General features: G+C 44.9%; 1 protein-coding gene across 1 annotated transcript in view; it reads left to right on the forward strand.

Annotated features, from left to right (window-relative positions):
* The window catches only part of MBTPS1 (membrane bound transcription factor peptidase, site 1), a 54,456-nt gene extending 43,914 nt beyond the window's left edge, over positions 1 to 10,542 (forward strand). The window contains exons 20-23 of the mRNA XM_044269912.1: positions 1,376 to 1,507; positions 2,262 to 2,388; positions 6,948 to 7,078; positions 9,974 to 10,542. Coding sequence (XP_044125847.1) covers positions 1,376 to 1,507; positions 2,262 to 2,388; positions 6,948 to 7,078; positions 9,974 to 10,170 — 587 coding nt within the window. The 3' untranslated portion in view covers positions 10,171 to 10,542. The remainder of the gene's footprint in view (positions 1 to 1,375; positions 1,508 to 2,261; positions 2,389 to 6,947; positions 7,079 to 9,973) is intronic.
* The last annotated feature ends 10,439 nt before the right edge of the window (positions 10,543 to 20,981 follow it).

Consider the following 20,981-nt stretch of genomic DNA (forward strand, 5'->3'; position numbering starts at 1 on the left):
GCTCCCTTTCTGAGTTAGCAGAGAAAAAATTAAGATCTTGCTACTAGAGCATCTCGGCTATGTACAAAAAAAGGACTCCCTATTTTTAATAAAGACTAATTGAAAAAATTATTTTGAGCTCATAATTAGTACAATTCAATAACTTAAAATATTGCCCCAAAAGGTGTACATAGCCTTTAAAGAGGACCTTTCATGGGTCCAGACTTTATAAACGAAGTATCAGGGTATGTAGGGCATACAGCGGGCATCTAATAGCGCTTACTATTTTTTTTCTGGGCGCCGCTCCATTTGCCCGCTGTGGCCCCCGTTAAATTCCTCCGGCCCTGTATGCTAATTTTTGCATCGGTAAAGGGAGGAGGGGACTGTCCTGTTTCTCAATGGGCGTCTCCTTCTCCCTGGCTGTAGCGCTGTCCAATTGCAGCAGAGAGTGCCACGGCCAGGGAGAAAAAAAAAACAAAAAACTCACCTTCTCCCTGGCTGTGACGCTCTCCGCTGTGATTGGACAGCGCTACAGCCAGGGAGAAGGAGACGCCCATTAAGAAACAGGACAGTCTCCTCCTCCCTTTACCGATGCTAAAATAAGCATACAGGGTGGGAGAATTTAACAAGGGCCACAGCGAGCGAACGGTGTGGTGCCCAGAAAAAATAGTAAGCGCTATTAGATCCCCGCTGTATGCCCTATATACCCTGATACTTCGTTTATAAAGTCTGGACCCATGGAAGGTCCTCTTTAAGAGCATAACAAAGTTTTCCAGTTAGTGCATAGTTACTTACAGGAATTTTAAGTTATTTGTTCATTTTGTTATTTGTTCAGTAATTGTATTGTAATAAATCTGATTTATGTTCTACCTAAGTCGTCTGGTTACTTGTATAATGATGAGAAAAAGCTTCATGTTGCCATTTTACTACAGGAAATTTGCTATTACTAATTATTTGGCATTTATGAAGGACTCAATGAAATGGAGGCGTTGGCGTACCATCTCCACAACCCTGGGATAGGATGGGTGTTTCTTTGCAAATGATTTTGTGGATTTCTGTGCAGATTACATCTTTGAAATTAATGGAGATTTTCAGCTACAGGAAATCTGCAGCAAAACATTGTTTGCGTTCTGGTCAGCTGCAGAATTAATATTCCACTGCGGAACAGAACGTGGGTATTGCCAATTTTCACCCCATAGGATGACATGGGAGATGTCTTTGTTGCAGAAAATTCCTCAGCGTGTGGGGGCACTTGTGGGCTTTTTTTTTATTTATTTTTTCTTCTAAATAAAAATACGTTCTTGTGCTCTTTTAGCTTCTGCATTTATTACATTAATTTACCTTTGTACAATTGTTTATAGTAAAGCATAGTAAACCTTTTCTCTAAAATGTGCAGATTGCTTCTGGCTTCTTGACTCCTTACTCCAATACACTTCCTATGGAGTGTTGCCGGCAAGTCTCAGCCACTCTGAAAACAGACAGAAGCCTCCAACTGGTGAAGGGATCCCACCGCCAGAGAGAATGGAAGGTAAGTAGAGTGTGTGTTTCCCTGGTTGGAGTTGATCCATTGTTTGCTTGCGGGTGCTTTAAACAGGTTATCTGGGAAGAATTAATGTTTATCTAATGCCCACAGCCAGCCTTCCTAAACAGATTCATTCTTACCTGCTCCCCGCCGCTTCAGTCTTCCGCTCTCCCTCCACATTGTCCATTTTTCCACCCCCACAGTATTTATATCTAACACTGCATGGGCATCGTCACGTGATTTGCCACTTTTGGCCACGTCACCGTGGAAGCCAGTTATTGGTATTTAGCACCAGATGAAAAGCAGCAGTTATTGGCATTTAGCACCGACGTGGCAGAGAAGCAGGTAAGGGTGACTTTTCTGTTTTCCAGAGGCAGGCTGCGGGCATTAGATAAAAAGCAATCCTCATAAAACCCCTTTAAGGATATTGACCTCCTTTGCACTTTTAGATTTAATTGCAGACTGATCCCAAGTTGCAGACTGTTGTAACCCAGAGTTCCATTTAGATTTTTAGTTTGCTATTGAAAATGGCCAATGGATGATCCCCTACCAACTTAGCTGTGTATCCATCATGCAATAAGTTACTGTTTTTCTAAATGGGATTGCCGGGCACACCCCAAAATGCTATGCACCCAAGCAAGTTCTATGTAAACATTGGTTCTACGAGTGATTCTCTGAGAATTCAGCCCTGAAGTCTGCAGAAATCTTAATATGTTTTGCTTTACATTATAGTCCATTAAAGCCTTTGTTCTCTTTTCAGGAAATCATCTTCATCGCTATTCCAAAGTGTTAGAAGCTCATTTGGGAGACCCCAAACCTCGACCATTGCCAGCTTGTCCTCATTTATCCTGGGCCAAACCACTGCCCCTCAATGAAACTGCTCCTAGGTGTGTAACCTGCAAAAATTTTCTGCTTAAGTAATTATGTTAAGATTACCTATTCGAACTAGGGGTGGGCGATATAGACTATTTGCAATATAAACTCGATGAACGAGCGAATAGGATAGCGCGTAATAGGGATTGTTCATGTGGACACCTAAATCATCACTGGCTGGCAGCAGATCATTCTGTCTAAATAGCCTCTGCTGCCAACAAACAATGAATCTGTATAGGGATGAGTAGTTTATAGCAGGAGCTCCGTACAGTATTAGATTGTATTTGTTCTGATGAGCCAAAGTTATAACTTCACAAAGTCTCTCAAGACTTGTACTGTAAATTTATGAAGTTATTGCGCAAAGTCTCGGAGCCAATACAATCTAATACTCTACGGAGCTCCTGCTCTGTACAGTATTAGAACAAAGTTTTATGTGAATCGCTCATCCCTAGTCATGGCCGTGTCGAAGCAGCAACAGAGGCAGAGAATGTCTATAAAACTAGCTATACATTATGAGCATACAGGATGCAGGCAAACCAGAGTTACTTGTTTACATGGGGAGAATCGGTCACGAGAGTCCAAATAAAAAAAGCACGGGGGAGATGCACATGAGGTAAGCAACTGCATATCTATCAAAAACCGTGGTAATCCTGCCTGGAAAACCCCCTGTAAGGTCGACTATAAAGATGGAAGTTTATTTCAAATTATTTTAAGTGTATTTCCTGTCCATCATGATGAATTTAATTGAATTTAACAAAATCACAGAAATAAGATAATAATGCACTTGGTAAAGTAGATGCAAGCATTATATATGGACAAAGTCCTCACTCTGATATGATAAAATCTGAGACTCTTAGCCAATATATTTTGATCAAAACACATCTGAGCCCGCCTACCGAACGCCAAGGTGGTCTCAGGTCAGGCGGGTCCTACGCTAAACCTACCTAAGCCATTGGGCTTCTATGTTCAGGAGCGCAGACGCCGCACATATGGTGTGCCGCTCCTAGTCACCTCCATGTGCGTCAAGCAACCAATGGGAGGAGGAGAAAGCACAGCCATATGTACCAACTAATCAAGGCGCTCTATTGGATAGGAAGGGCAAAAGTGCAGAGGAATGCTACTGCCAAGATAAAATAGGTGCGTGTTCACACTTGAAGGTGCCACTCCCTCAAGCAAATACTACATAGACCAAAAAAATCACAGAAAAAACTAAGATAAAAACATCCTGCACGGTATGATGTATTTTGATCAAAATATATTGGCCAAGTGTCTCAGATATTATATCAGAGTGAGTGCATTATTATCTTATTTCTGTGATCTTCTTCAATAATATGGCCATGGGCATCCGCACATTTGTATATCATACCGTGCAGGATGTTTTTATCTTAGTTTTTTCTGTGATTTTTTTGGTCTAATTGAATTTAACCCCTTAACGCCGTACGGCGCGCTAATCGGGCGGGAGCAGGAGCTGCGCCCGCCTGATCCGCGGCAGGGGTCAGGCAGTCACTGATAGCCGGACCCCTGTTGTATGCGCCAGCAACGGTGAAAACACAGATGGCGGTGCATTAACCCTTGATTTGCTGTGGGGATCGGAGCAGTCATTGGGTCCCCGCACTGCTGTGTCAGGGACCCGATGGCGCAAAAAGGCAGCCCGATGCCTTTCTTAGGCATCGTGGCTGCCTTCTGTGAGAGCCTGTGAGATCCTGCCCCCTGTAAGTGTATTACAGTGTGTAATACACTTAGAGCCAATGCATCACAATACAGAAGTATTGGAATGCATTGTAAAGGGGATCAGACCCCCCCCCCCCCCCCCAAAAGGTGAAGTCCCAGAGTGGGACGAAAAAATATCACATGACCTAACCTCTCAGGTGAACACCGTCAATTTTTTTAAAATAAAAACTGTGCTAAAAAAAACAATTGTCACCTTACATCACTTAAAGTGCAATACCAAGTGATCAAAAAGGCGTATGCCCCCCAAAATCATACCAATCTAACAGTCACCTCATCCCGCAAAAAATGAGCCCCCTACCTAAGACAATCGCCCTAAAAATAAAAAAAAATATGGCTCTCAGACTATGGAGACACTAAAACATGATTTCTTTTATTTATTTTTTTGTTTCAAAAATGATATCATTGTGCAAAACTTACATAAATAAAAAATTAAAAAAGTATACAGGGGTGTGGGGGTGTGGAAATAAAAAATATAAAAAAATACTTGTCGAAGGACTAAAGCAGGGGCTCGATCTAATTGTCCCTCATGACAATCTACTTGTCCTGATACAAAAAATAATTTAAAATCAAAACCATATTTCAATGCACCGCCACGCTTCCTTATGCAGGTAGGTGGCTGGCTTGCGTTCCAGTCTTTGTGGTGTGAAATGAGTTTAGTCCTCGTTCACACCAGATGATTCTGTCCAGAATGCACTACATCGCGCCCGGCTCACTATGTTGTGGGGCAGGCGATCGGCTGCACAGGATCGCAAGGCACAATTATGCCTGAGGTTCGGTCAAAATGCTGCTTGCAGCATTTTGTTTGGACTGGACCGCAGGCATAATGTGCCTTGCGATCCTGTGCAGCCGATCGCCTTGCAGCCGTTGGGCATGGTTATGGTGCCAATCACTTCAACAGACTACTACGCCCCTCCCGCCCCACAATATAGTTAGCCGGCCGCAATGCGGTGCAGTGCATTCTGTACAGAATCGGTCCGGAACGCACTGCCTGGTGTGAACGAGGCCTTAAAGGGAACCTGTCACCGGGATTTTGGGTATAGAGCTGAGTACATGGGTTGCTAGATGGCCACTAGAACATCCCCAATATCCAGTCCCCATAGCTCTGTGTGCTTTTATTGTGTATAGAAACCGATTTGATACATATGCAAATTAACCTGAGATGAGTCAGAGCTTGAAAATATGACTCTTCTCTGGTCACATAAGTAAGATATGACTCTTTTATGTAAATTTGCATATGTATCAAATCGTTTTTTTTACACAATAAAAGCACAGAGAGCTATGGGGACTGGGTATTGCGGATGTTCTAGTGGCCCTCTAGCAACCCATGTCCTCAGCTCTATACCCAAAATCCTGGTGACAGGTTCCCTTTAATGTGATCACAGCAATTAGTTTATTGCACACTCTTGCTCTTAGCACATTACTACCCATACCTCTAGGTGAAAACTCAGATCCGATGGTATATTCTGACACAGACGTTCCCATGGTGATGGGGACGCACCTCTGACAGGGTGCTGCCATCCGCGGCACCTGAGGGGTTAATTTTGTGACGGCAGCTCCCTGTCAGAGGTCGGGTGCTGGGAGTGTTTTCTACAATGTTTGCATTGGTGGGCAGTGCTCCCTAAAATAGTACCAATCAAACAGTCATCTCATACTGCTAAAAATTAGCCCCTGTCTAAGACAATTGCCCAAAATATAAGAAAACATGGCTCTCAGAATATGCAGACACTAAAACATGATTTTTTTTCAAAAATGCTTTATGATGTGAAACTGAAACAAACAACCAAAAAAAATCAGACCGTAGAAAAAGCTTGAGTGGCACTACGTGAATGTCATGACAGTCTTCTACTGACAGCGTCACAAATACAAACCAAAGCATATATCATTGACAGGCAATATCTTCAAGAATCCACTGCACAAGAAAAAGTAAATTGCAGCACTCCCCTTCGGATGTAAAAAACTTTCTTTATCCAGACGAGAGAGAATGCAAATGTAAAAAATCGGCTGGTTGGGAGTTCTGAAAATGGCTGGCTGAGCACTGGTTCGGCTATTTCTAGCAATCCCATAGGAGTGAAGGGGGTGGCTGCGCTTGAGAGTGAAGGGGGTGGCTGCGCTTGAGAGTGAAGGGGGTGGCTGCGCTTGAGAGTGATGGGGGAGGCTGCGCTTGAGAGTGAAGGGGGTGGCTGCGCTTGAGAGTGAAGGGGGTGGCTGCGCTTGAGAGTGAAGGGGGTGGCTGCGCTTGAGAGTGAAGGGGGTGGCTGCGCTTGAGAGTGAAGGGGGTGGCTGCGCTTGAGAGTGAAGGGGGTGGCTGCGCTTGAGAGTGAAGGGGGTGGCTGCGCTTGAGAGTGAAGGGGGTGGCTGCGCTTGAGAGTGAAGGGGGTGGCTGCGCTTGAGAGTGAAGGGGGTGGCTGCGCTTGAGAGTTATGCTCACTATTAATTTATGAGACTTATGAAAATAGCCGCCCACGCTTGGCTTTTTTTGTAACGCCCATAGAAATGTATGGGAGCATGCCGCTCATGTGCGGTGCGCTCTACTCCACTTTCTGAGGCCCCTGAGACCCACAACTGTCTAACTTTGATGGCTTATCCTAGTGGAGAATGCCACCACATTATAAGGGCTTAGCATCACTTTCAGTGGTCGGTCTGACAACAGTCTTGTCCACCTGTTTTGACCATCAAAGCGCAGTGCGGCTCTGAACCATTACACAGGGTGTTAATTAACCCTTCACGTAGATTGTATCTAACTACAACCTGTACATTCTGTGCATCCAGAGTAATTCTTTTGTTTGTTTTTTGTTGCTGGTCATGACATACATTTGTATTTATACTGTTTAATCTTCTCCAGCAACCTGTGGAAACATCAGAAACTGCTATCAATAGATCTGGATAAAGTGGCTCTACCTAACATTCGTCAAAATCGTCCACAAGTGAGACCATTGTCACCTGGTGAAAGTGGAGCCTGGGATATGCCTGGAGGTTAGTGTATATTGCTTTGTATATTCCAAGTACAGATATTGAAAGGGATAGTTGATCAGTTTCAGATCAGCGGGGGTCTGACTCCTGGCACCCCTGCAATCAGCTGATGGAGGATGTTGTGGTGCTCATGTGAACGTTGTACCCTCTTCTATATGTGTCCCTTGTAGCAGTGGTGCAGTGTAATTACATCTCATTTTATTCACTTGCTGCCTGCAGTGGCCAATAGAGGGAGCTTACTGCCTATCCTATATTATAAAATCCCTCTGTGACCGTGCGTGTGTGCCGAAAATTGCGGCGCCGCTGGCCATTAAAAACACTGCGCATCTCAGGCCTCCTGAACTGCCCACAGCAACAGCTCGGTAACATCAAAGCCGCTCCACGCGCCACCGGTACCGCCCACAATTGCGCTGGCCACCCGGACCGCCCACATTAGCGCGCCAGTGGCCAATAAAAAGACATCGCATCTCAGGCCTCCTGAACCACTCTTGGCAACAGCGCTGTCCTACATGCCGCCGTTACCGCCCACAATTGCGGCGGACAATAAACACAGGACGCCCCACACGCCGCTCGGACCGCCCACAGCAGCGCGCCGTTATTATGGTGTGCTGTGTCAGTTTGAGCACCATCCTTAAATAAAACAGAAGCACTGCCATTACAGTCCTGTCAGACACAGATACAGCACCAGTTGCTGCCAGTGGTCTTGGCACCACCAGTCACAGTGCCAGCAGTCTCGGCACCACCAGTCACAATGCCGATCCCAACTGCCAACCACACCCCAAGTGCCGTCCATGAAACGCAGTGTGATGATTGCTCTGCGCATCGGCCAATTCTGGCGCCTGTTATTGTAAAGGGCATAATGTCTAGTGGTTATATATTAAACTCATTTGTATGAAGAGGGCCTGAAGCTCTCTGTCAGAAAAGCAGTTATGGCCACTATAAAGATACTTCCTTGATGACAAAAGATGGAGATTCACCTTAAAGGGTCAACTGATATTAGCAGATAAGTGACATACTGGTGAAATCGGTCTGTCTGTCACTACTACACTGCTACCCAGTATAAGAGTTGTTTCAGAATAAAAACTCAGGGATAAGTGATCTCTGGGGTCCCATGCTGGAATCGCCATTGGTCACAAGAACGGGTTCCCATGTTTGAATGGAGCAGCAGTTACCAGTCACACTGCTTCTTTACTCAGTGTGTGGGACTGAAGAAGACAGCCGGCGGAGATCCGGCTGCAACCCAGCGCACAGCGGTTTTCTTTCTGCCGTTTCTTGGCATATTTGTTAATGGGGCTGGACAGCGATGTTTAAGTTTCTGGCAATGCCGGATTTCAGAGGGATCCGGTAGCCTGCTCCCTGCCAGAACAGCCAGCCGGATACTAAGCGCTAGTGTGAAACTGGCCTGAAACACCACGTTCACTGGTCTGTCAAATTACAATATGCATTAGTTCTAGAACAGGGGTGCACAACCTGCGGCCCGGGGGCCACATGCGGCCCTTGATACCATTCTGTGCGGCCCCCAACCATCTGGTAACAGACATGTATGCCTATGTCTTGTGGCTGCTCATATGTATTTTTTAGGTATTTTCTCCCATTAGAGGGGAGTCCTGGAAGTGTAACTAGACATTAATGGTATATAATGTGTGTTCAATATGCCATAAGTACAAAATTTCAGTTGTTAATACACCTTTAAATTTTCATTTCGGCCCTCGTCATTGGTTTAGTCTGGCAATGTGGCCCCCAACCAGGAAACGTTGTGCACCCCTGTTCTAGAAGGACCTCTGTGATTTGAAACTATTGTAACCGGACACCATATCTGTATGGAAAAAATGTCATCACACAATGAAGGAGGAATACAGGTAAGTAATAGGTGCACAGTGTACCAGAAAAATACAAGATGGCTGAAGTCACCTAGGGCAGGTAAAGAGCAGCACAGAACATGCAGTCCTGTAGAGAGGTGCTACTAGGCAGTCGGTGCACGCACCTTATTCATGCAGGAGGTTCATCAGTGTAATGTCCATGCTGTGCCAACCAGTCACTCATGTCACATCTCTGCCTTGTTTGTCGAATCTGGGACTGAGCTGCACATAGGCCATGTGACCGATGTACGGTGATGGCACTGCCCTAGGAAGAGGCCTGAGCGTCTCTTCAAACAGCTGATCGGTGGGGATGCCAGTTGTCGGACCCCCACTGATCTCACGTATCCTGAGGATAGGCCATCAATTTGAAATTCTCAGATAACCTTTGAGCGACCATTAGTACTGAATATTGTATCATACGGTGATGAAGGGATTGCCCATTGTAGAAAAAAATCTTTAAATCCATTATTTGGAAATCTATAGTTTAATAGGGAATGTTCACAGTAGATTCCGCACCAAAACACATGCAGATCTTCTCTATTGATTTCAATAGGAATTCATGCGAATTCAAACTGCTTTTTCTTTCTCACTTGTGATTTGAAAAACTGCACCGCGGGGGGGGGGGGGGGGGGGGAAAGTGTCCTGTCCATTCTTAATGTGGATTCCACGTCCAAAATTCTAGGTGAAATGGGCAGGAAATAAAATCGGCGACAAAATCGCATCAGGAAAAAAATGCATCCAAAAAAACTTGATGCGGATTCCGCAAAAAATACAAAATGCTCTGTGTGAACAGAGAGGAGGATCCTTCCTTTTTTCTTTTTATTATTATTATTCTGTCAATTAACCAGGGAAAAATAGCAGCCGTGATGAGTGAGTGTCCTTGTTTTACGCAGGCAACACGGTGTCAGTGGACCTCATGCAACGAGACAAAGCCATAATACGTGATATGAAGCTGCCATTATTAGGAGGTTATGTCAGGAAAGAAGATCTCTAGATTTCATTTTACCACGAGAATCATTTGCTCTTTCTCTCCCAACAGGAATTATGCCCGGACGCTATAACCAGGATGTGGGCCAGACCATTCCCGTCTTTGCGTTTCTTGGTGCTATGGTAGTACTGGCTTTCTTTGTGGTACAAATCAACAAGGCCAAGAGCAAGCCAAAGAGACGGAAACCTCGAGTCAAGCGACCTCAACTTATCCAGCAGTTTCACCAACCAAAGACTCCGTCTGTCTGAGCTACAGCTGATTCAAGACAGATCTATGAGCTCTGAAACAAACTTGTCCTATAGGTTTTCTCTGACCAAAACTGGACATCGGTGGGAACGGCTTCTTTTATATATTTATTATGTACAAAAAATCCCTTATTGAAGGGCTTCTCACTACCAAAAAGGGACTGGGGCAAATGCAATATGATAAGAAGATTTGTGCTTGGCACAAACGAAATCCAGACACGTTTTAAAGAGGACGTTTACCCCAAATCAGTGACTTTTATTTTTATACATGTGTTTTTTTGTTTTTTTAATTTTGACCTTGATTCCATCTTCCCTGGTGGATTTTGTTTTCAATAAATAAGAAGCTTGTAATAAAGCACAATGTACTGCCCCCTACTGGTCTAGCACAAATGTAGTGTAAGATTATAGGGAAGGGTTAGGATAGGTCTACACGGCAACATTTGTCGCACGACACATGTCGTTGTGTAGACCTAGCCTTACATGTATTGTCTTTACATACTGTTTGCTTGAAACAGAATAGGTGTAGACAAATCCAGCATGGCCCTGTAGGGATCTACTGCTGCCTTTTACACAAATGTCAATCTGCTATACTGTATTTTTCGCTTCATAGGACGCACCTAGAATTTAAGAAAAAAACATTTTTTTTTTCAGACCTTCAATCTTCATCAGACCTCAGTTCAGCTTCATCCCCCCCCCCCATCCCCAAATCTTTCATACCTCAGATCAAACCCCTGTATTGCTAACAAATACACAATTTCAGGTTCAGATACTCTTTAGGGCTCATGCACATGAATGTGTCGTATTTTGTGATCTGCAAAACATGGATGCCGCCCATGTGCCTTCCGCATGTTACAGAACGAGCGACCCATTATAGAAATGCCTATTCTTGTCTGCAAAACGGACAAGAATAGGACATGATCTATCTTTGCGGGGGCCATGGAATGGAGCAACGGATGCAGACAGCAAACAGAGTGCTGTAGCACTCTTTTGCGGCCCCATTGAAGTGAATGGGTCCACATCCGAGTCGCAAAAAATGTGTCTCTGATGCGGAACCAAACCACGTTCGTGTGAATACGCCCTTAAAGAGAGACTACACACACCACTTTAAGAATAATAAAATAAGTAAATTTATTAAGGTGATGGTGATAAAAGAAGAGAAAACGTGCTAACAATAAAGGTAAGATAAAAAATTTTGAATTGCATCCAGGAAAAACATGGATCGATCCGGCACTCATTGAAAACAAATGTTTATTAGCTCAAATTTTTAAATCACTTTAGCTTATGTGAACTCTATTGAAAGTCAATGGAGGACGGATCAGTATTGTGTTTTGTGCCAGATTGTGTCAGAGAAAACGGATCCGTCCCCATTGTCTTACATGGTGTGTCAGGACTGATCCGTTTGGCTCAGTTTCCTCCAGAGCGGAGTGGAGACGGAACGGAGGCAAACTGAGCGGATCCCTTTCCATTCAGAATGCATTAGGGCGAAACTGATCCGTTTTGGACCGCTTGTGGGAGCCCTGAACGGATCTCACAAACTGAAAGCCAAAATGCGAAATGCATGAAACCGATCTGGCAGGCTGTTTCAGATCAGAACAGTCTGTCGGATCATTCGCTGCCGGGAACAACCGTGCGCAGACAGAATTTCGGCTGGCCCCATTGACGATAGTGGAAGCCAGTCAGCATTCCAGCAGCACACGGATGTGTCCAGCAGGAACAGATCCAACAGGCTGTTCCGAGCCAGAACACCCTGCAAGATCTTTTTCATGCATATGTGCAACAAGCCTTATGCACTCTGTAAGGGTCCCTGTGTATATCTTGCTTGACTGTTATTTCGGACCTTGGAGTGGCCAATTCCCAGATCCGCAATAAACCAGAATCCCAAGATCACCTTGGCAGACAATGCTAACTCTTACGCTAACATTTCCTTTTCAAGTCAAATAAGTGGGATAATACCTTGTACACGTGTTTTCTTTGTTCAGTCTATCAGATAAAATGGACAAAGTACCAGTTTCGTTGTCCATTTCTGTCTGATGGAATGAACAAGGTCTCAAACATGCCAGACAAATAGTCAATATATGGCTGTATTACACCAATGGATTATCTGAACAATCAGACCAATAGTTGGTGGGTGTATAACAATAGATCTGTGTGTGTAAACGGCCATCTGACCAATGATAGGTCAGATAATCTGTTGGTGTAATACTGCCCTTAGGCTAAGTTCACGCTTCAATTATTTGATCAGTTCTTTCCATCAGTTATTGAGTCTCAACCATTGAGTCTATGCAGAGATGGGGTATACTGGAAAGATCTGTTCCTGTTCTGTGTTTTTGACCCGGGCCTAGTTTTGGCTCACAATGAATGGTGGAAATAACTGAACTGTGAACTCAGCCTTAGGGCTCATACACACAAACGGATTTTCCAGCTCATTCCTCATGACAGCACAACACGAGGTTGTTCCCCCTTGACCTTCTTGGGACAAAAAAATGATTAATAGGTCCCTTCCACCTCCAGCCACCAGTATTCTTCCTGTCCCTACAGGGGATAGACGCAGAGAGGTCACCTGCTCTAGGGCTGAAGAGGGGTGTCCGGCCTCTACTTCCAGTTCTCAAATAGCTAACACTTCTCGGGGTAGAGGTCCCTTAGCAGCCCGGAACCCACCTGCGGTGTCTGAGCCTATCTATGGTTATCTGATGGCCTGGGTTCAATTGGTGGGTTCATCCTCATCCCTCCTACCTTATAAGTGGCCGTGCTAGTACCTCTGATGTGGAGGTCCCCTGGCTTGCTCCTAACCATGATGAAGCGGGTAATGCAGCTGGTGGTTACCTCACTATGGATGGCTATGGGTTCATGGAACTTAGATTCGCTGTTCCTTAATGGAGTTCAGCAGGATCGTGCCTCAGTGCGCCTCAAACAGTCAGCAGCTGGAATGGGGCCTTATCTCCTCTCCTTACGCAAATGTTGGCAGAAGGTGCACGATAATATTGGTGCTTGCTTTGGCAGCACATACTCCAAGGTAAGTAAACCATGCATTTGTTTAACCAGTTGGATTGCCTCAGTTCTAATTACTTTCATTAAGAAGCTGTGTGCGACTCTAAATGAGAACTCAGGTGATAGTGGCATCACCTGTTTCTTTAATGAGGACTGGCTGTGGATAAAAAAAATTCAGGCTGCATTGAATTGATAAGGTCGCAGACTTAAATATTTCAGATCTAGCAAACTGGCTTCGTTATGTGTGACCTGATTCTTTCTTTCTTTTATCTAGGAAAATTTATACTGAGTTGCTGCCTCTGGGCAGTGGCCGGCCGACACCCTCCTCTGGGCAGTGGCCGGCCGACACCCTCCTCTGGGCAGTGGCCGGCCGACACCCTCCTCTGGGCAGTGGCCGGCCGACACCCTCCTCTGGGCAGTGGCCGGCCGACACCCTCCTCTGGGCAGTGGCCGGCCGACACCCTCCTCTGGGCAGTGGCCGGCCGACACCCTCCTCTGGGCAGTGGCCGGCCGACACCCTCCTCTGGGCAGTGGCCGGCCGACACCCTCCTCTGGGCAGTGGCCGGCCGACACCCTCCTCTGGGCAGTGGCCGGCCGACACCCTCCTCTGGGCAGTGGCCGGCCGACACCCTCCTCTGGGCAGTGGCCGGCCGACACCCTCCTCTGGGCAGTGGCCGGCCGACACCCTCCTCTGGGCAGTGGCCGGCCGACACCCTCCTCTGGGCAGTGGGACAGAAAGATTAGGGAAAGCCTAGTGGAGATGAGGCATAGCTCCATCTATGGAGTGAATGGGAGTAATGCCTATCCACGATCTACAGTTTAGCGCAAAGCTGTATTTGGAGCCACTTTCCTCCATGGACAATGTGGACAATATTAATGGAAATTGTAAGCAACTCAAGGAGTGCAAGACATGTGTGTACCGGCCATGTGAATTATAGGGTATAGTATACTCTACACCTAGAGATAGTACGGGTCAGCCTGAAGTTAAAGGAACATATGTGTGACCAGAGCACTGAAATGTAGTAAGATCCTACCCAGAGCTGTTATAATGGGAGGCAGCACCATCCTGGCTGGGAATTCTTGTATAGATTACAGCGATCCTTTCTATGGCAATAAATTGGTATATCTACCCAAGAGAAGTGATTTTCAGTAAATGTCAACTTATGCCCAACTACACTCTTCTCCGTTATTCTATCTATTTGCACCTAATGGCGCTGATGTCATGAACATTAGGGACTCGGCCTTCATTGCCCCTAAAACCCATAACCTCAAGGGCACCTCTGTCGCCACCGGGAAAGAGACTCCCCTCGCTGCACACCAACCCAGGGAGCTACAAAACGGCAATATAAACTGTGCATTCCGTTGTTCACACTTGCAGCCATGCTCACTCAGATAAGCTGCGGCTATGCACGCTGCACAGGTCCTGTAACCTCTTGCCGCTCCTCAGTCCCTGTGTCTCCTGGCTAGTGCCATGTAAAGATCTTGTGAAACCCTTTAGACTGGCTCTGACCTTGAAGCTATGGTGGCAGGTGGATTCTCGGTTGGCTTGGTTTCGTCGGGAGGGTACTTCTCCTTTCTTCTCCCTTGAGTTAATACCAACACCTCCTGGTACGGGGTCCGAGCTTGTCCTGGACTGGTATGAAGGTAATGGTACGGTTTGGTTACCTCATCGTTGATGTCCATGCCTGCCATGTGCCAGTGCTGTCAGCTTGGCTCGGTTTCTTACATATACCTTGTAGACATTCCAGAGTTAGTAGTTTTTATCGTATTATAAAAATTAAGCTCTTGGGAATAAACTGCAATAGGGGTCTACAGTAGATTTTTACTTGGTGTAGTGGTTATATATGATGATACAATATTTTATCTGGTTTTAGAGCGAGTCGCTTTTACACAATGGTACTTACCATATAGACTAGGCTTAGAGGTAAAGGGAATCCTTTTTATGGCCGATGTCTAATAAGACACTTTATTCTTCCTCTATGTATTTAAGTCTATAGACCGAGGTAGGTCTGTTGATCAAGGATGCAGATAGACATTTCAGAGTTGGGTTCACAAATTCTGTCATCAAGATTTTGTTTTCTGGCAGAATCAAAAAGTTTTTGTCTCAGGTTTATTCCTGATTCTCTATGAAATAGTATTTTTTATCTAATGAGAAATATCTGAGATATGTTGTCCTTATACTTGGTCCCCCCCTAAATTATAATTCAGAACGTCTCCTGTGGTGCTGTCATGAGGGATGAGCTCGAAAATAGGAAGTAGACTTATCTGTAATGTGGTTTCCAGAGATTCCCTCATGACCGCACTCGTACATTCCCTCCCTTACTAACTACTATGTAAATATTGCATATAAGATTTTCTTATGATTTTAATAAATCGGTTGCATCCATCCTGGTGTAGTAATCTGGAAAAACACTGGTGGGAGGGACCTTTTAACCTCTGTTTCCTGTCCCAAGAAGGTCAAACGGGAACAACCTCCTGTTGTGCTGTCATAAGGGAATCTCAGAATTACCGGTAAGTCTATTTCCTATTTTCGTTTCGTTTTTTTTTGCGGACCATATGCAGAACCATTCATTTCAATGGGTCCGTAATAAAAACTAAAGTTACTCTGTGTGCATTCCGTTTCCGTATGTCCATATTTTCATTAAGGATAAGGATCGTACTGTTCTATTAGGGGCCAGCTGTTCCGTTCCGCGAAACACAGAATGCACACTGATGCCATGCGTATTTTTTGTGGACTAAAAAACACATACAGTTGTGTGTATGAGCCCTTATACATAGCTCAGGATAATATCAGACTCAATAGGTTCCAAATGATTAGAGATTCCGTAATCACACTTCAACCCTCAGATCAGACACCCAGAATTAACACCACTTACCTCTCCTGCTCCGGACGGCGCTGTTCCTGCTCTCACTGCTCCCCATTATACACAGTCCGGACACCGCATAGTGAGTGCCCAGAAGAAGACCAGGAAGTGGTGAGTACAGCCATCGCTAGCAGCGCTAAAGTCACTGTTCCCTGCGCTTCCGTAATGAAAGTGCTCAGTATTCGCTGTATAAGCCTTTTGGGTGGTAAAAAGTGAAAGTGAAAAGTACAGTAGGTTATGGTCCGTGCTGGCCTAACCCCAGTCACTTGCTCACTGTGGTAACTACACACATAATTTGCCGATATGTCAGGAGTGTTACCCAATGTATGCCACTATAAAGGCAGAAAGCGGCACATTCAGCCATGGGCCATAGTGTAACGTAAAGAGTATACTGCAGTTTTTTTTGTTTTTTTGTGGCCAACTGTATCAGAAAGCAAATTCTGCTGCACTTTTCTATACCGTAAAAAAAAGCTAAGCAGAGAGCTGTCTAAAAATAAAGGAAAAACCACTTAAATTTTATATATCAAGCAACACCAGCGCCGTGCTCCTATGCCCGCAAATCATGCATGATATCACATCCATTGTTCACATGCTGCCTGTAACTGGCTTTACCTGTCACGTGTGCATGAACGGCATGTGACCACTGAGGTCAATGAATGGCTGCAGTGGTCACATGAATGAAGAATGGCACATGAACACTGCTGAAGGCTGAATACTTTTTTTTTCTTTTTATTTTAGACAACTTTCTGCTGTGGGCCCCTCTACATTGGTGACTACAGAGGGCATCATGGGGAGACTTTGTCACCGGTGTGAAAGGGGTATTCTGGTAAAGTAACCTCATTTTTGAAAAACTGCATTAAGGCTGCAAGCTGTGACCCACCAGAAGCCATACCTATACAAAATAATTTACGTTGCAATCCATGTGTCTAGCTCCTGTGTGAGCCTGCAATATATGGCACCTGATCTTCCCTCGCAAAACTTCAAAGACTACAATCCCCACAATCCCTAGCTTTCCTGCTGTGAGTGTTGCTGTTTACTGATTGGCTGCCTGATATACAGCCCGGTCACGCCCCCGCTACTCCGTAATCAGCAGCACACTGGCACGCCCTTTGTTTCACAAGACATTTAGCTAGAGAAATGATAGCAACACACTGAGCATGCTCGACCCGACAAAGGCTCAGAACTGCAGGTCAATGCCATGATAATTTATGAGGAAACACAGCGGGTAGCAATGGGAAAAAAAACTACTTTAATAACTACTAAACGGTAAATATGTGAAATTTACATGATATTAGGTAATTGTTGATGATGAATTAGTCTAAAACTTAAGTTATATTTATGGTAACCGGAATACCCCTTTAAAGGGTTTGTCTGGCGGATAAAATATTTTTTTTTAGAAAAGGTGCAAAAATAAACCAAGCAATGCCCCCCTTACCGTTCCCCGGCCACTGCCTTTCCTAGGCTTTCTGCACCACCGCTGGTCTGTACTTCCTGGTCCCTCAACCAGCGATGGGCTTGAATGGTGATTTCCTGGGTGTCCAGAAGGACCAGGGATTCCAGATCAGTGCAAGATCAGCAAGGTGAGAATTGCCTGATTTTTTTTTTTTAACCCATTATGCCCCTTTTTCTCGAAAATAAAATAACATTTTCATACGCTGGACATCCCCTCTAAATAGTTTAAATATGACTTTTATTATTTCTGATTCTCCTAGCTGTTTGAATGTTAGCTCTAATCATTGTCCAATAAATTCAAAAAGCAATTGGACTGGTGAGTTTTCAGGCTGGGTTTACAAGTTCTGGTTGTTTTAAGCCAAATCCAGGAACGGATCATAGACTGAAAAACTGAGGACACACGTAAACTTATCTTGTTAAATCTTGTGAATCCTTTGAGATGAACTAAAGCGGAGATATCAAGTCAGACCCTCGTGTCCAACATCAGTGTCTGACCTAATTGGGGGTCCAACTCCATATTATTGACGATGGATTTGTCATAAAAGTTCCTGTAGGTGTAATGTGTAGCAAGGAGGAACTGGTCAGCTGAAGGACCGTTTAAACAGAAATGTAGAAATCTGGAAGATTTGAGAAAGGAATTTATATTTAAAGCGAACCTTTCACCTCATTTTCACTTTTTAAACTATCATATAGATTACCTTTAGTGTGTTGTTATCCATGTTAGGTGCGCTTTCCTGCGCTCTTTATTCATCCAGAAATCGGCTTATAAAGTTCAAATTTTGTGCTGTAACAGTCAAGCAACAAGTCAAGGGGGTAGCCCTTTCCTCTCCTCTGGCCGTACCGCCCCTGCCCTAACGCCGCCTCTATGCCATGTAATTGACAGCAGGCTCACTCGCAGGGACGGCGCTTCTGAATCCTGCGCATGCGCCGTCCTCCTCATTCGCCGCTCGCTCCCGTCTTTCTTGCGGACACAAGCGCGACCATGTAAGAGAATAGCGCATGCGCCGTACGCGATTCCTGCCTGCTTCTCTTCTCTACCTCCCGTGCGCGCGCTCCACTATCTTCATGCTCCAAGTGCCCCACGTGATCACTGTAGACTTGTAACCAGATTGCAAGCCAGTGATCATCGGGAGCGGAGCTTGTGTCCGCAAGAAAGACGGGAGCGAGCGGCGAATGAGGAGGACGGCGCATGCGCAGGATTCAGAAGCGCCGTCCCTGCGAGTGAGCCTGCTGTCAATTACATGGCATAGAGGCGGCGTTAGGGCAGGGGCGGTACGGCCAGAGGAGAGGAAAGGGCTACCCCCTTGACTTGTTGCTTGACTGTTACAGCACAAAATTTGAACTTTATAAGCCGATTTCTGGATGAATAAACAGCGCAGGAAAGCGCACCTAACATGGATAACAACACACTAAAGGTAATCTATAACGTACTGTTGATAGTTTAAAAAGTGAAAATGAGGTGAAAGGTTCGCTTTAAAAAAAAAACACTCCTCTTAAGTCTGCCCTTAAAAGATATGAGCTAGAGGGCAGCATGGCATTGATATAGCATCAGAAAATAAGAGGCTATATGCATGGACTTTGGAATTGGTTGTGTACTTTATTATGGAAGGTGCATATGTGTACCTGGTACTCAATGATGCAACAGGAGTCATGGGTTTGATCTAGGCAGAGGTTGGAGGTCTGACATGTCCATCAGAAGCAGTAGGTGGACCTGATGGACTGACCTCACAATCATTTGAATTATGAGAAGGAGTATTCAATGAGAACCTAGAAAACTTGACCCCTGTAATAGGAGAAGTGTGTCCGAATGTTTTTGTTGTTTTAGGTAGACAACTAGAAATTTCTGTAATGTGAAATATCTACCGGTATTTTAATGAACCCTAAAGTATACAATGTGCCCCTCACCTTTAGTGAAACACTCCTATTTCTATGGTTCCTGATGAGAAATAGCCTCCACGTTAGACTACTTTCACACTTGTGGCAGAGAGATCCGGCAAAACGTATGCCAACTGATGGCAGGATCCTGATCAGTCTTAAAAATGCCTGATCAGTCAGGAAAATTCATTGAAATGCCGGATCCGTCTTTCCGGTGTCATCCGGCAAAACAGATCCGGCATTTCTTTTTTTCACCTTTTTTTTTGGTCTGCGATCCGGCATTCCGGTATTTTGAATCCCGGATCCGACACTAATACATTCCTATGGAAAAAAAATGCTGGATCTGGCATTCAGGCAAGTCTTCGGAGATAAACTCGTAGCATTCTGCGGTTTTATCTTTTGCCTGATCAGTCAAAATGACTGAACTGAAGACATCCTGATGCATCCTGAACGGATTACTCTCCATTCAGAATGCATGGGGATAAAACTGATCAGTTTTTTTTCCGGCATTGAGCCCTTTTGACGGAACTCGATGCCGGAAAGGAGAAACGCTAGTGTGAAAGTGCCCTTACATGCATACCTTCAGTGCCTTTGGGAGACAGAATGATAAAATGGAGGAAATTAAGAATAAAGCAAAATCAGGTCATGAAAAACATTCGTAAGCAGAACATTTTCAATTTTTCTAACAATGGGCTAAGGCAGGGATGACTAACCTGCATCCCTGCTGTTGCAAAACGACATCTCCCAGCATGACTGGACACAGCTTACAGTTATTAGGACATGCTGGGAGTTGTAGTTTTGCAACAGTTGGAGGGCCTCGGGTAGGTTGAGCATCCCTGGGCTAAGGCATAAAGAACCCGTTGTGAAACAAGTGACTCTTGTACGGCAATGTTCTTGTCTGTATATTAAGCTTAGCACTATAGTTTCTCTGCAGCTGGAGGACATATGGCAGGAAGCATGGTGCGGCACATGAAAACCTTTAGAATGTTGTTACTTTGCCAATTTAGTTAAAGGAAGCCTCACATGCCTGGCTGTGGTGGGATCCAAATACCATAAAGTGCTGCCCGCCCTTCTAATCTACTTTTCAATAAATACTGTGTGAAAATGCTGCTTCTGCTGCCCTGGGTGTGGGAACCGCCCCCGATGCACAGTACAGTGGATACAATCCCTTTTAGGTTGGGTCAGTTGACCTGACACATGACCTGTCTTGTTGGATGCTTCCCAGACTTGCAGATACTCCCTCTGCCTGGCACCCGATCGGAAAAAATAAGCATTTCTGCAGTGTGTGGCTGATTTGATGTTTGTCGCCAGTTATTGTTAGAGAGGTTTGGTGCTATTACCAGTGTCTTCAGGGGAAAATATTAATTTGCCACGACTAATGGATTTATCCCTTAACTATGAATGTTCCATTGCATTTTGTAACATTAATGTTTTTACCGGCCTAATGTTTTGTGCGCAGCGTCTCCCTGGTGAACACAGATTCACTGCATTTAGTCTCTTTCTTCCAGATTTCGTATGACAGCTTGCAGATATGTAGTTGCACTTGCATAACATAAGAAAGCGCGCAAATAGTTTACTGGTAATTAGTATTGAGCTAATAGAGGCCAAACAAATCGACTTTGATCTGAATTTCAG

Source organism: Bufo gargarizans, chromosome 10 (genome assembly GCF_014858855.1).
Source record: "Bufo gargarizans isolate SCDJY-AF-19 chromosome 10, ASM1485885v1, whole genome shotgun sequence".
In the NCBI taxonomy this organism is placed as follows: domain Eukaryota; kingdom Metazoa; phylum Chordata; class Amphibia; order Anura; family Bufonidae; genus Bufo; species Bufo gargarizans.